The 16709-nt window shown below is 35.0% G+C and overlaps 1 protein-coding gene across 1 annotated transcript; it reads left to right on the forward strand.

Moving 5' to 3' along the window:
* Positions 9667–10593, forward strand: LOC109823334. Its single transcript, XM_020389615.1, has one exon. It carries the CDS (start codon positions 9667–9669, stop codon positions 10591–10593), a length of 927 nt encoding a protein of 308 aa, XP_020245204.1.

The following is a 16709-nucleotide window of genomic DNA, read 5'->3' on the forward strand; positions in this document are numbered from 1 at the left end:
GACGTTTCATGGGGAAGGATGTCTTGAAGAAATGGAATTGATAGGGGATACTGATACTTCCGGTGGGAGAATAGATGATACGAGAATAGATGATACATATACGATGCTCGCGGATATGTTAACAGTTCCTAATATAGATCAATCTGATTATGCCGAGGATGCTGACGAGTCAGGAAATGTAGGTGGCGTGACTGATCATGAGGAGCTAGAGCAGTTAATGAAATTAATAGACGATAATGAAAATGATCTGTACGAGGGTTGCACCGAGTTCACCAGGTTATCATTTATGCTCCGTCTTTTGTGTATAAAGTCTCTTAGTGGAATGGCAAATAAATATTTAAATATGTTGCTTGTGTTGCTGAGAAAAGTCATTCCAAATGAAAAAGAGAGCATACCGGAAAATTATGATAACGCAAAGAAGATTGTTTCCGTTATAGTACTTGATTACAATAAAATCGACGCATGTCCTAATGATTGTATCCTCTACTATAAAGATAAAAAAGATCTCCAGGAGTGTCCAATTTGTGGAATATCACGGTGGGTACAACGTAAAAATTATTCAACACGTGGGATAACAAGCGCTATGTTTAAGCAAAAGAAGATTCCAGCAAAGGTTCTACGTCATTTTCCCTTAATACCAAGGCTAAAACGGTTGTAAATGAATAAGGACACTGCTAAGCAAATGAGGTGACACATGGAGGAACGTATTGATGATGGTAAAATCAGACATCCGGCCGATGCAGAGGCATGGAAGCATGTGAATAGAACTTTTTGCTTCGTTTGCGAATGAGTGCAGGAATGTTAGACTAGGTTTGTCTAGCGACGGATTCAACCCATTTGGGATAATGAGTTCTGGTTGGTCTACATGGCCTGTTGTATTAACAACTTACAACTTACCACCTTGGCTTTGCATGAAATAACCGTATATGATACTTTCATTATTGATACCGGGCAAGCATGCACCAGGCAATGACATAGATGTGTTTTTAGAACCGATAATTGATGAGTTAAAACAACTCTGGACTGAAGGGGTTATGACATATGATACTCATGCAAAGCAGTCTTTCAGACTACGTGCTATTTTACTATGGACAATTAATGATTTTACTATGGACATATGATACTCGTCTATTTTTTTGTTGAGAATTTATTGTTTGCACAAGTCTTTTAAGTGCATATGCACGTTGTTTTTAATGTAAGCACATGGTCTATTAATCTAAAGCAATAAGTTTAAGGAGTAATCATAATAGTCCACTGTCTCTCTTACTATAGTGTATGAAATCTTGTGCTATCTTTCAATGTTTTTTTTTGAGTTGGAGACTTTTTATTCACTTGTTTTTACCCAAAGAACCCTCTAAGTTTAGTGTGTAGGATGTTAGAACTTTTTTGACCCGAAGAACCCTCTAAGTTATGTTAAAATACATACATGCATACATAAAATAGTTACATGCATACCTAATCATACCCTTTCATATTCTTTTCATAACTAACCCCTAATTAGAAACCAGTAGTAAGTACACCTTCAAATTATATCCACTTTTGTTTCTGATGAATATATAGAAAGGCTAAAAACTAGCCATTCCCAAACATCATAGAAATAATGTTTATAGAAAAATTGGTATTTTCAATACTAAATCCCTCAATAAAGATTATTATATGTGTGAATGTGTTAAGGAAGATGCATGCATACTTCATCTTTTATTTTACTTATTCAGGTAAATATATCTTTTATTTTTGAAAGGTCAATTCTTAAATTTATTTTTTTGTCTTTTAGGAAGCTCTGGAAAACACATATTCTGAGGTTGTTGCACAGAGCATGGAGCCCCTAACTAGAGAGCAAAATTATAATGTGAGCCATTTAGTTTGTGGACTTTCCAAAAAGGGGAGGACCAGGTGGATGGGAGTTGGAGCTCAGAGGGTGTCTACACAATTCCAGTCTCCGCGTGCAAAGCCAGATTATGAACTTCTTGGCCACTCAAAAGGCATTTACTGGTAGTGGAGAGAGTAGCCGGCAGGTATACTTATTATATATGTGAAACATGATTACACAATATTATGTGATTCTAAATTTAAATTATTTTGTTGTTAGAGTGGAGATGATGCTATTGGGAACACGAGTCGTAGGGATGGAGCCACCAGTGGCGATGCGGACGATGACATGGATAGGGAGGATGACCTATCTTATTGAGTTATATCCTAAACTCGTGTATGGTTTGTATATTGGACATCTTTATATTGAGATTATAATATGCGTATATGTTTTGTTGTGGAAAATTTTGTGGATTTAGAACTTATGATATGTGTGTATAGTTTGTTATGGGATTTTCGTGGATTTAGAACTTATGATATGCGTGTATTTAGAACTTATGATTTGTTGTGGAAATTTTTTGTGGATATATTTTGAGATGTTTGTGAAATTTGAATGAACCTATTGTGGAAATTGAATGAACATATTGTGGAAATTGAATGAACATATTTCGAATATTTGTGAAATTTGATTGAATGAGAGATGTTTGTGAAATTTGGATATATTTCGAGATGTGAATGTGCAGGAAATTCAATAAGAGATGTTTGCAGATTTGTATGTACAGGGAATATGTACAGGGAACTGATATAAGGAGCTAATTTTTTTTAGCTGGTAATGACTATCGCTGATGGGGAACCCGTCAGCGATAACTATCGCTGATGAGATCCCCATCAGTGTTGTATATAACATCGCTGACGGGATCGCCGTCAGCGATAGTTATCGCTGCCCGTCAGCGATGTTATATATATCGCTGACGAGATCCCGTCAGCGATAGTTATCGCTGACGCGTCAGCGATAGGTATCGCTGACGGGCTCCCCGTCAGCGATGTTATATATATCGCTGACGAGATCCCGTCAGCGATAGTTATCGCTGACGGGTTACCCATCAGCAATAATTCGTACAGTGTTGACGAACAGCCATCAACAACAAAAATCACTGACGGATTCCCATAAGTGATGTTATATTCATCGCTGACGGGGTTCCCGTCAGCGATGTTTCATTATAACTGACGGCACTTGCCATCAGCATTGTTGCCGTCAGTAATAAGCATTACTAACCGGCGACGGAGTAGCCGTCAGCGAATAGTTTTTCCCTGACGGGACTATTGCTGACGGCGTATCGTTGATGGGATGCCGTCAAGGATACTTATCACCGACGGGATTTTAAGCATTCCTGACGGGAATGCCCGTCAACGATACCTTATTTTCCACTAGTGAATACGTAATTAATAATACAATGTATTATATGAAATAATTTTTAATAATAATAATAATACAATATATTATTTAAAATGATATGTAATAGTATCGATAACACAACGGATTAATTTCAAAAATTTTTACTGAACTAAATAAATTTATAAATATCTAAATCATTTAAATAAATATAAAACTTGGACTTTTAAATCATAAAAAATTCTAGAAACTCGAGAAAAATACAGATATGCTTTTAAAATAATAATTGAATATTTTAAAATACCAAAAAAATATTTTAACTAGTATCGAAAGTTTACGATCATTACATACTCTAAGAATGACTTCGTAAATTGGTTACCCTGTCAGGTCACTACGATCAACTCAGACCTATTGGACATCCGCAAGCTGACTGATTTAGCAAAACAATCGATGCTGACATGGTAGGCTGATTGCCAATCTATACTAAGAATAACGTCAAACTACGATATCCACAAGACGATCAAATCGATGATAAATTCGGACTCATCTAGACTGATAATACATCTCCTACAGATATTTTCTAATAGGGATACCTCTCCTAAAGGAGTAGAGACGGATAATGGTACATCTAAAGAATGTGTGATCAATTGGAGCCTATCCAAAAAGGTATAAGAGATAAAAGAATGTGAAGCTCCTGAATCGAACAAGATCCGAGTAGGGAAGGAATTCACTATGAAAGTACTTTCCACCATGTCCCCGCTCACACCATGATCATGTGGTACAACTGCATATATCCTACCGATGGCTGGTGACTACTGGACTGCTAGCGGTGGTACATATCGGACTATCTGTTCCTCAGGAACCTTGTGGATAGCATGAATCTGGCCTGCTGACCACTCAATCCTCGGAATGGTAGGTGGTGCCTCTATCCTCTACTTTTTCTATCCGTAACCGCGGCTATGCTACTGCTGACCCTAACCATGGTTATGATGCTACCCGTGTCCTCATCTCTGCTTCTAGCATGAAAATTATTGCCCCGCTGCTGGGGTCTTCTAAGTCTTGTAAAAGCTTTGTTGCCCTTGCCCTAGTCTCCGGACAGTTCTATTTCCATCATTAACTATCGGTATGTTTTCGTGCTCAAATCGACTAGTTTTAGATGCTTATCAAAATAGTAGGTGAAATCCTCCCATGTAATTGAATTTCGCTGCTTCGATGCAAACTGAAGTCAGTGTTACCCTCTGGCGTTACTCTTTAAGCTAAATATAGGTAACCTCTGCTTATGTACTAAATTGACGTTAAGTGTATCTAATAATACTTCCCACATATTCCTTCCATTTGTAAGCTACAACGTAATCTCATGTGTCCAAAAATTTTGGTGCTCCTAAATTCTAATATCCTTCTCAATCTTAATGAGTCAAGCTTCGCACCCTGCTGTTCTATTAACAACTGGATGTGGTGATGGTATAGTTGTCTGTATTACCACTTCAATAGGCACGGCTGGTACTATTATTGGTGGAACTTCAGAAAGTGTAGTCTAGTTTGTTACTCACTCCTTTATTGTTGCTAGTCTCCGCTTATATAATCAGCGTTACCAAGTCGATCTGATACTGTGGAGCTTGCTGCGACTCGGGCACTGCTTACCCAGCTCTCTAGGTACGAGTTCTACCTCGACCACATCCTCATCCTGACATTTATGTTATCGGGAGGAGAGCTTATTAGACACAATAATTAAGATCGCAAACATATATGTATATATCGCATAACGTATCACAATATGAAAATCGTATCATATATCATTCACGCAAATACTTTTCAATCAAAGTAAGATAATCATAAAAAAATTCATAATTTTTGAGGTATACGTATATAACATCCTCACTCATTCTTGGAATTCCTAGGGGACTCTATACATAAATCCTAAGAAACTCTATTCTAACTCCATGAGTCGACACAGGATAATCCTAAGGATGCATGAACTAGAGCTCTAATACTAACTATGACACCTTGGTTTTCACACATGGCAGAAGTCTAAGGTGAAACCAGAGATATTAAACCTGTCATGCACCCAAACTGTGTAATAACACGTTTCACCAATCACAGTAATATCCTCTAGTGGAATCAAATATAAGTGTTGGTACAAAATAGGAAAAATAATGAGATAAAATTAGTAGACATGATATAGAAAGAGATATCTCATAAATAAAAATCATGTCTCATCTAAAATACATCTGATATCTGGAATAATAAAAATGCCTCAACATGAATCAACTAAAAATCATACTAAGGCATATTGCCTTAACAATATGAAAATAAAACTCTAATATCTGAATGAGAATATAAAACTATAATGGAGTCTTAACTACTAAAATGCGTGACGGTAACTATACTAGAACTCTGTCATCCTGCGGCTCTTTGAAACTCTGAGCTACCTGAAAAGAAATTTAAAACAAAAAGAATGACAAGAAGAGTGTCAAAACGCTACAGTAAGATCACCCCATCCACCCCCAGGGGAAGGGCTGCTAGATAAAGTGGAGGCTTTATCTATTAAACATAGTCAACCTAGATCATTTACCATATATCTACGTGGAATTAACATTGAGAAACCTACAATACGAGACATAGTACGTCGAGCTAAATAATCCAAACAAGGAAATCCTCATGTATATACCATATATCTAAAATTATAGATAGTTAAATATTAATCCTGAACTAAGAGTGAAAGGAAACATAATTGGAAAGTAAACCATCATAATAAACATCAGCATATGTATCTTGTGTACTCACATAACAAGGTATCTTAGTCATTAAATATTTCAACAATGAGTCAAAATCACTTATAACATCAACAAAACACAGGCTATCACATAATTGTCAAAATGCAAATATATATATATACATTTTTATATATAACTCGTCCACTAGGGTAACCTACGGGTTTAAAGGCTTGTTGTATGCGCTAAATACAACCGCGATTCCTGCAAAAGTAAGTTAGGATTTTATTTTATTTTTCTTTGCTAGAGGACTAGCAAAAGTTTAGGTGTAGGGGTATTTGATAATCACATTTTATTATAATTTTATACCCTCATTATCTATTTTATAAGAATAAATATACCACTAATAATTGCTTTTATCTTTAATTGCAGGTTAATGAAGAATAAATTCTAAAAATCCCATCTCTCAACAGGCCCTTGAGTAAATGAAGAAATAAGAGAAATTAAAGAAGCAAAATAAAATATTTGAATTTTAAAAGCCCAAAGCCCATAAAAAAGAATACACCAAGACCAGCTGCTAGAGATTTGGAGTTGAAATCATTTCATTGGGCCGTACTTGTTATTGTAGAATCTCCATTGGAATGAAATTGCTATAGATGGACCGGACTTCATATTCTTTTGAAAATCAATGAAGCTCCATGGGCCGACTTTGCTGCAGAGTTTGGAAGTTTCAAAATCAAATGAAGACCGACCATTGATTGCTGCTTTAAATGTGGATTTTCATTGACCGGACTTAGCTTTGAACTTTAATCACAAGAATGTGGACCGGACTTAATTGCTAAATTAGACTTGGGCTCCATTGGACCTGCTGACTTGATGCAACTTGATTTTTAATTGTTTTTGAAAATCATATGGGCCTCCTATGTTTGGGCTAGAGAAGAACAAAAAGCAAATTCAAAGGTGGAGATTGCTTTGCTTGGGGCTCAAGACAAATCCAATGACTCATATTCATTGAGGATTATAATAAATAGGGATAGAAAGTGAGGGGTTAAGTGTGTAAAAAATTTTGTAACTCCATTTGGAGAGGAGGGCTACTTTTAATTGAGAAGGCCATTAAAAAATTGTAACTTTAGTTGCAATAAATAAAAATAATTTTTTTTCACTTTAAATTTATTCTTTCTCCTCTTTGTTGAATGATGAGGATGGAGATGAAGAGCAATTTGAAGGTTTGCATTTCTTTTCTCTTTTATTTCTTTTTACTAATTTTTTTTATTATTGCTTATTAGTTAGATTTAAATTCATGTTTGTAGTGTAGATTTATTTTCTTGTCTTTTTATTTCTTTTTACACTTTAATTTGTACAATAGATTTATTTTCTTGCATTTAATTTTTGTAATATATTTTGTAGTTTAGATTTTTATTTTCTTTGTAGTTAGATTTATTTCTTGTTCATAGTTTAGATTTTTCTTTTCTTTTTATTTTTATAATTAGTTCTTTTTCTTGTTTTTATTTCTTAAAGATGTGAATTTAATTCTTGTAGGAAGTTTAGAATTATATGAAACTAGTCTAATTTCCTTTATATTGTATGAATTATTCTCTCGCACTTAAAATGTTCATGTCAAGGATAATCAACTAGAGAACTAATCAGTAGAAGAAGAATTTGATAATCTATGCTTATCTTAAATGGTTTGATATGTTATGCTTATGAATTCAAGGATTATTATCATGTTGTTGTTCTTATCATTAATAGTAATTTTTACTTAGATGATAATTTGATAGGTTATGTTTATCTTAAATGGTTTGATAATCTATACTTAATAAATCTAAGTTGAAATATGATAAAAAGAGAATAGTTTATATTTTGTAATTAAAATTTGTTAGTGGATTATTTTCTAGATTTCTTACCTCTTTTGAATCCTGCATCTTAATTTTCTTAAATGTTCTTTCCATTCTTGGTTTATTTCTTGATTTTATTCATTCTTCTTTCTTGTCTTGTGATTTTATTTATTCTTTGATTCTTTCTTCTCTACAATTCAATTTATTATCTCTTGCACATAAATCAAAACAACCACTCATCATAATCACACTTATTCTTTAATCCTAATTGTCACATACAAAACATAAGAACCATTTCTAATAATCTCTTAAAATCACCTTCCTCGTGGGATCGATATTTTTATACTATAACTTAATAAATTATGCACTTGCAATTTTGATACATAATTATACTGAACCCAAGTGGCGAAACAGGTCACTTGGACCAACAAACCAACCGCAGGACAAAAAAGGTCACTGGTGCGAGCCTGGAAGATAAATCAACAACTATATCCGATCACATGAACAAGGACTTCCCCACCCTAGCTCTTCTTGCTTTTCTAAGTTAAGAATCATAATCCCTATTAAAACTCTGGCTTACCATTTAATTTTAGTCTCTTCTTGCTTTTCTAAGTTAAGAATCATAATCCCTATTAAAACTCTGGCTTACCATTTAATTTTAGTCAACACACCCACACATGTCACTAGGTTTATTAAATTTACAAATCAAATGGCTTACCATTTAATTTTAGTCAACACACCCACACATGTCACTAGGTTTATTAAATTTACAAATCAAATTTTTTTACCTAATTTGGTTAGTTTTTATATTACAATAATACAAAATTAAAGTTAAATGTCGTTGGTAGTATCATAATTTCACAAGTAAAAGGATAAGCTTCATACTAGAAACATGGTCCTTTTACAATACAAGTATGATAAGTTGGATGACTAAATGGTACTTAAACATCCAATTATTTTTATCATATTTATGCTTAATTATCCTAAATTATCCATCTTTAGAATATTGTAAATATTTAAAAAAAATCTATTATGACAAAAATACAACTTCATATGGTAAATAAATAAATAAAAGAGGATATGTATAGTGATGAATATGACAATAAACGGGAACAATACAATTATAAAAATGTTAAGTGCTAATTTACTCTCTGGGTCTTTATTCTCTTTTGGTTAATTTATTCTCTTGTGGTAATTACAAGTTTTATTGTGTTATATATCATGATTTATGAATTGAAAGTCGTTACCCCTACTTTCCCATCTAATAATGTTGGATGTGAATCTCTTCTTATATAAACTCACGCAATTCTGGTTGGATGTGAAAGTACTTTTTACATATAAAGAGAATAACATGATTTATGTTAGGAGCATGATATACATGCAATAATTATTAGATCTGTCCGGGGAGGAGTCCCCTTCTCGTACAGGTTAGGGATACAGTAGTGTATCATCTATCTTTGTGTACTTTATGCATTTTTATTCCTTATAAATTTTGATAACACGTACCGCATTGTTCTCCGTGTATAATAAGCGTATGTTGTTTTGTGTATCGATCTATAATCGATGATTGATATGCATTATAACATCCACACAGTGTACTCGGAGAACTATGGGTAGGTGTTGTCGAAATTTTCAAGAAATAAAAACGCGTAAAGTATATAAAGGTAGTTGTAAACACTATTATATTCCTAATGGGATAGGTCCATTTCCTATGACAGCCGTTAAATTGTCTTATTTCAGATATGAGTGTTAGATTTTACTCCCACATAATTTATGTTCGGGTAATTTTCCCTCCGAGATTATTATAATTAAAATTTCCTTGATGTCGTGAAGAAAGTTAATATCACGCAACCTTTAATTTAAAGCGTTACTAATAAAAATTCACATTACCTAATTATGCTTAATATCATATAGATCTATGAGGATAGTTCCGGACAAATCATGGATTGATATTCCCCGTATTGATAGATGGAGGAATAGTCGATATAAAGATGGAATAAATCAATTCATACAGTACGCCTTGGAAGACCCACGGAAGTTAAATAGTGATGTCGTGTATTGTCCCTGCTGTTGGTGTAAAAATAGGGCGTTGGTGGATAAAAATGATTTACAGAAATACTTAATATTAGGATTCTATGAGGAGTACAAATATTGGACGTTTCATGGGGAAGGATGTCTTGAAGAAATGGAACTGATAGGGGGTACCGGTACTTCCGGTGGGAGAATAGATGATACGAGAATAGATGATACATATACGATGCTCGCAGATATGTTAACAGTTCCTAATATAGATCAATCTGATTATGCCGAGGATGCTGACGAGTCAGGAAATGTAGGTGGCGTGACAGATCATGAGGAGCTGGAGCAGTTAATGAAATTAATAGACGATAATGAAAATGATCTGTACGAGGGTTGCAACGAGTTCACCAGGTTATCATTTATGCTCCGTCTTTTGCGTATAAAGTCTCTTAGTGGAATGGCAGATAAATATTTAAATATGTTGCTTGTGTTGCTGAGAAAAGTCATTCCAAATGGAAAAGAGAGCATATCGGAAAATTATGATAACGCAAAGAAGATTGTTTCTGTTATAGTACTTGATTACAATAAAATCGACGCATGTCCTAATGATTGTATCCTCTACTATAAAGATAAAAAAGATCTCCAGGAGGGTCCAATTTGTGGAATACCACGGTGGGTACAACGTAAAAATTGTTCAACACGTGGGATAACAAGGGCTATGTTTAAGCAAAAGAAGATTCCAGCAAAGGTTCTGCGTCATTTTCCCTTAATACCAAGGCTAAAACGGTTGTATATGAATAAGGACACTGCTAAGCAAATGAGGTGACACATGGAGGAACGTATTGATGATGGTAAAATCAGACATCCAGCTGATGCAGAGGCATGGAAGCATGTGAATAGAACTTTTTCCTTCGTTTGCGAATGAGTGCAGGAATGTTAGACTAGGTTTGTCTAGCAACGGATTCAACCCATTTGGGATAATGAGTTCTGGTTGGTCTACATGGCCTGTTGTATTAACACCTTACAACTTACCACCTTGGCTTTGCATGAAATAACCGTATATGATACTTTCATTATTGATATCGGGCAAGCATGCACCAGGCAATGACATAGATGTGTTTTTAGAACCGCTAATTGATGAGTTAAAACAACTCTGGACTGAAGGGGTTATGACATATGATACTCATGCAAAGCAGTCTTTCAGACTACGTGCTATTTTACTATGGACAATTAATGATTTTACTATGGACATATGATACTCGTCTATTTTTTTGTTGAGAATTTATTGTTTGCACAAGTCTTTTAAGTGCATATGCATGTTGTTTTTAATGTAAGCACATGGTCTATTAATCTAAGGCAATAAGTTTAAGGAGTAATCATAATAGTCCTCTGTCTCTCTTACTACAGTGTATGAAATCTTGTGCTATCTTTCAATGTTTTTTTTTTTGAGTTGGAGACTTTTTATTCACTTGTTTTTACCCAAAGAACCGTCTAAGTTTAGTGTGTAGGATGTTAGAACTTTTTTGACCCGAAGAACCCTCTAAGATATGTTAAAATACATACATGCATACATAAAATAGTTACATGCATACCTAATCATACCCCTTCAAATTCTTTTCATAACTAACCCCTAATTAGAAACCAGTAGTAAGTACACCTTCAAATTACATCCACTTTTGTTTCTGATGAATATATAGAAAGGCTAAAAACTAGCCATTCCCAAACATCATAGAAATAATGTTTATAGAAAAATTGGTATTTTCAATACTAAATCCCTCAATAAAGATTATTATATGTGTGAATGTGTTAAGGAAGATGCATGCATACTTCATCTTTTATTTTACTTGTTCAGGTAAATATATCTTTTATTTTTGAAAGGTCAATTCTTAAATTTATTTTTTTGTCTTTTAGGAAGCTCTGGAAAACACATATTCTGAGGTTGTTGCACAGAGCATGGAGCCCCTAACTAGAGAGCAGAATTATAATGTGAGCCATTTAGTTTGTGGACTTCCCAAAAAGGGGAGGACCAGGTGGATGGGAGTTGGAGCTCAGAGGGTGTCTACACAATTCCAGTCTCCGCCGATTTCAACACCATCGACTACGCCCTCGAGGCCCTCTTACATGCCGCAGGAGGATTGCACTCAGCAGGTGATGCAGCTTGTATCCTCTGTGATGAATATGTTAGATGGTCAGATTCCCGAGGAGATGTGGGAGGATATTAAAGAGGAGCTTATGCGAGTGATCCAACCTACTACTACTTTTGCGATACTTATTATATATGTGAAACATGATTACACAATATTATGTGATTCTAAATTTAAATTATTTTGTTGTTGGAGTGGAGATGATGCTATTGGGAGCACGAGTCGTAGGGATGGAGCCACCAGTGGCGATGCGGACAATGACATGGATAGGGAGGATGACCTATCTTAGTGAGTTATATCCTAAACTCGTGTATGGTTTGTATATTGGACATCTTTATATTGAGATTATAATATGCGTATATGTTTTGTTGTGGAAAATTTTGTGGATTTAGAACTTATGATATGTGTGTATAGTTTGTTATGGGATTTTCGTGGATTTAGAACTTATGATATGCGTGTATTTAGAACTTATGATTTGTTGTGGAAATTTTTTGTGGATATATTTTGAGATGTTTGTGAAATTTGAATGAACCTATTGTCGAAATTGAATGAACATATTGTGAAAATTGAATGAACATATTTCAAATATTTGTGAAATTTGATTGAATGAGAGATGTTTGTGAAATTTGGATATATTTCGAGATGTGAATGTGCAGGAAATTGAATAAGAGATGTTTGCAGATTTGTATGTACAGGGAATATGTACAGGGAACTGATATAAGCAGCTGATTTTTTTTAGCTGGTAATGACTATCGCTGATGGGGAACTCGTCAGCGATAACTATCGCTGACGAGATCCCCATCAGTGTTGTATATAACATCGCTGACGGGATCGCCGTCAGCATATATCGCTGACGAGATCCCGTCAGCGATAGTTATCGCTGACGGGTTCCCCATCAGCAATAATTTGTACAGTGTTGACGAACAGCCGTCAGTAACAAAAATCACTGACGGATTCCCATAAGTGATGTTATATTCATCGCTGACGGGATTTTAACCATTCCTGACGGATTCCCATCAGTAATAAGCATTACTAACGGCGACCATCAGCGATAGTTTTTCCCTGACGGGACTATTGCTGACGGCGTATCGTTGATGGGATGCCGTCAAGGATACTTATCACCGACGGGATTTTAACCATTCCTGACGGGAATGCCCGTCAACGATACCTGGTTTTCCACTAGTGAATACGTAATTAATAATACAATGTATTATATGAAATAATTTATAATAATAATAATAATACAATATATTATTTAAAATGATATGTAATAGTATCGATAACATAACGGATAAATTTCAAAAATTTTTACTGAACTAAATAAATTTATAAATATCTAAATCATTTAAATAAATATAAAACTTGGACTTTTAAATCATAAAAAATTCTAGAAACTCGAGAAAAATGCAGATATGCTTTTAAAATAATAATTGAATATTTTAAAATACCAAAAAAATATTTTAACTAGTATCGAAAGTTTACGATCATTACATACTCTAAGAATGACTTCGTAAATTGGTTACCCTGTCAGGTCACTACGATCAACTCAGACCTATTGGACATCCGCAAGCTGACTGATTTAGCAAAAGAATCGATGCTGACATGGTAGGCTGATAGCTAATCTATACTGAAAATAACGTCAAACTACGATATCCACAAGACGATCAAATCAATGATAAACTCGGACTCATCTAGACTGATAACACATCTCCTACAGATATTTTCTAATTGGGATACCTCTCCTAAAGGAGTAGAGACGGATAATGGTACATCTAAAGAATGTGTGATCAATTAGAGCCTATCCAAAAAGGTATAAGAGATAAAAGAATGTGAAGCTCCTGAATCGAACAAGATCCGAGTAGGGAAGGAATTCACTATGAAAGTACTTTCCACCATGTCCCCGCTCACACCATGATCATGTGGTACAACTGCATATATCCTACCGATGGCTGGTGACTACTGGACTGCTAGCGACTATCTGTTCCTCAGGAACCTTGTGGATAGCATGAATCTGGCCTGCTGACCACTCAATCCTCAGAATGGTAGGTGGTGCCTCTATCCTCTACTTTTTCTAGCAGTAACCGCGGCTATGCTATTGCTGACCCTAACCATGGTTATGATGCTACCCGTGTCCTCATCTCTGCTTCTAGCATGAAAATTATTGCCCCGCTGCTGGGGTCTTCTAAGTCTTGTAAAAGGTTTGTTGCCCTTGCCCTTGTCTTCGGACAGTTCTATTTCCATCATTAACTATCGGTATGTTTCCGTGCTCAAATCAACTAGTTTTAGATGCTTATCAAAATAGTAGGTGAAATCCTCCCATGTAATTGAATTTCGCTGCTTCGATGCAAACTGAAGTCAGTGTTACCCTCTGCGTTACTCTTTAAGCTAAATATAGCTAACCTCTGCTTATGTACTAAATTGACGTTAAGTGTATCTAATAATACTTCCCACATATTCCTTCCATTTGTAAGCTACAACGTAATCTGATGTGTCCAAAAAATTTGGTGCTCCTATCTTCCTCAATCTTAATGAGTCAAGCTTCGCACCCTGCTACTCTATTAACAACTGGATGTGGTGATGGTATAGTTGTCTGTATTACCACTTCAATAGGCACGACTGGTACTATTGTTGGTGGAACTTCAGAAAGTGTAGTCTAGTTTGTTACTCACTCCTTTATTGTTGCTAGTCTCCGCTTATATAATCAGCGTTACCAAGTCGATCTGATACTGTGGAGCTTGCTGCGACTCGGGCACTGCTTACCCAGCTCTCTAGGTACGGGTTCTACCTCGACCACATCCTCATCCTGACATTTATGTTATCGGGAGGAGAGATTATTAGACACAATAATTGAGATCGCAAACATATATGTATATATCGCATAACGTATCACAATATGAAAATCGTATCATATATCATTCATGAAAATACTTTTCAATCAAAGTAAGATAATCATAAAAAAAGTCATAATTTTTGAGGTATACGTATATAACATCCTCACTCATTCTTGGAATTCCTAGCGGACTCTATACATAAATCCTAAGAAACTCTATTCTAACTCCATGAGTCGACACAGGATAATTCTAAGGATGCGTGAACTAGAGCTCTAATACTAACTATGACATCTTGGTTTTCACACATGGCTGCAGTCTAAGGTGAAACCAGAGATATTAAACCTGTCATGCACCCACACTGTGTAATAACACGTTTCACCAATCACAGTAATATCCTCTAGTGGAATCAAATATAAGTGTTGGTACAAAATAGGAAAAATAATGAGATAAAATTAATAGACATGATATAGAAAGAGATATCTCATAAATAAAAATCATGTCTCATCTAAAATACATCTGATATCTGGAATAATAAAAATGCCTCAACATGAATCAACAAAAAATCGTACTAAGGCATATTTCCTTAACAATATGAAAATAAAACTCTAATATCTGAATGAGAATATAAAATTATAATGGAGTCTTAACTACTAAAATGCGTGATGGTAACTATACTAGAACTCTGTCATCCTGCGGCTCTTTGAAACTCTGAGCTACCTGAAAAGAAATTTAAAACAAAAAGAATGACAAGAAGAGTGTCAAAACGCTACAGTAAGATCACCCCATCCACCCCTAGGGGAAGGGCTGCTAGATAAAGTGGAGGCTTTATCTATTAAACATAGTCAACCTAGATCATTTACCATATATCTACGTGGAATTAACATTGAGAAACCTACAATACGAGACATAGTACGTCGAGCTAAATAATCCAAACAAGGAAATCCTCATGTATATACCATATATCTCAAATTATAGATTGCTAAATATTAATCCTGAACTAAGAGTGAAAGGAAACATAACTGGAAAGTAAACCATCATAATAAACATCAGCATATGTATCTTGTGTACTCACATAACAAGGTATCTTAGTCATTAAATATTTCAACAATGAGTCAAAATCACTTATAACATCAACAAAACACAGGCTATCACATAATTGTCAAAATGCAACTCTTTACAAGATTCTGATTTCATCGTATTATCATGCGCCATGAACTACCCTATAGATATCATAAATAGTGTACATGGCTCAATAGTCTCCTTGCGATCTTAGTTTGTAACATGAGTGCGGGACGGCCTACCATATAGGTATCCTAAAAGACGGCTCACAAGCCTCATTACACTCTCGTGCGGATGGACTGCTAGACAAAAGCATCCAAACCCGACTCAATGACATGTACAAATAGAATATCCACGCACTACCGCATGTAGTACTGAACTAAGCTCATCAACAATATCATATATAAACTGTATATATCTGGTATATCCAAGCACTATCTCATATAGTACTGAACTGAGCTCACTAACGATATAAAACAAGTGCATAAACAATCTCTAACTCAAGTGTAATCAGTTCAACACTTGTCAAACCCTTTAGGATACTCATGTGTGTACTACAACACCATTCATGCACAATCATGCCCGTACGTGTACTATCGTGCGACTCGAACCCCACGATCAAATCTAAAAACAGTGCAACTTAATATTCAGGAAATTTATCTTTGTAGTCAACTACTAAGCTTAGTAGTCGACTAAATGAGTCCATCCAGACTCTTTAAGGCATGTATCAGTATTATTAGTCAACTATTAAGGACATTAGTCGACTACTCTTCAATAATCAAGTTTCTTAAAATTTAAACTGGACATGAGTAGCCAACTACTAAGCTTAGTAGTCGACTACCCTGTCAAAACATGCATTTTTCATGCACGAACAATACTTATTAGTCAGTTGCACATATCATGAAGTT

This window comes from Asparagus officinalis, chromosome 9 (assembly GCF_001876935.1).
Source record: "Asparagus officinalis chromosome 9, Aspof.V1, whole genome shotgun sequence".
NCBI lineage: Eukaryota > Viridiplantae > Streptophyta > Magnoliopsida > Asparagales > Asparagaceae > Asparagus > Asparagus officinalis.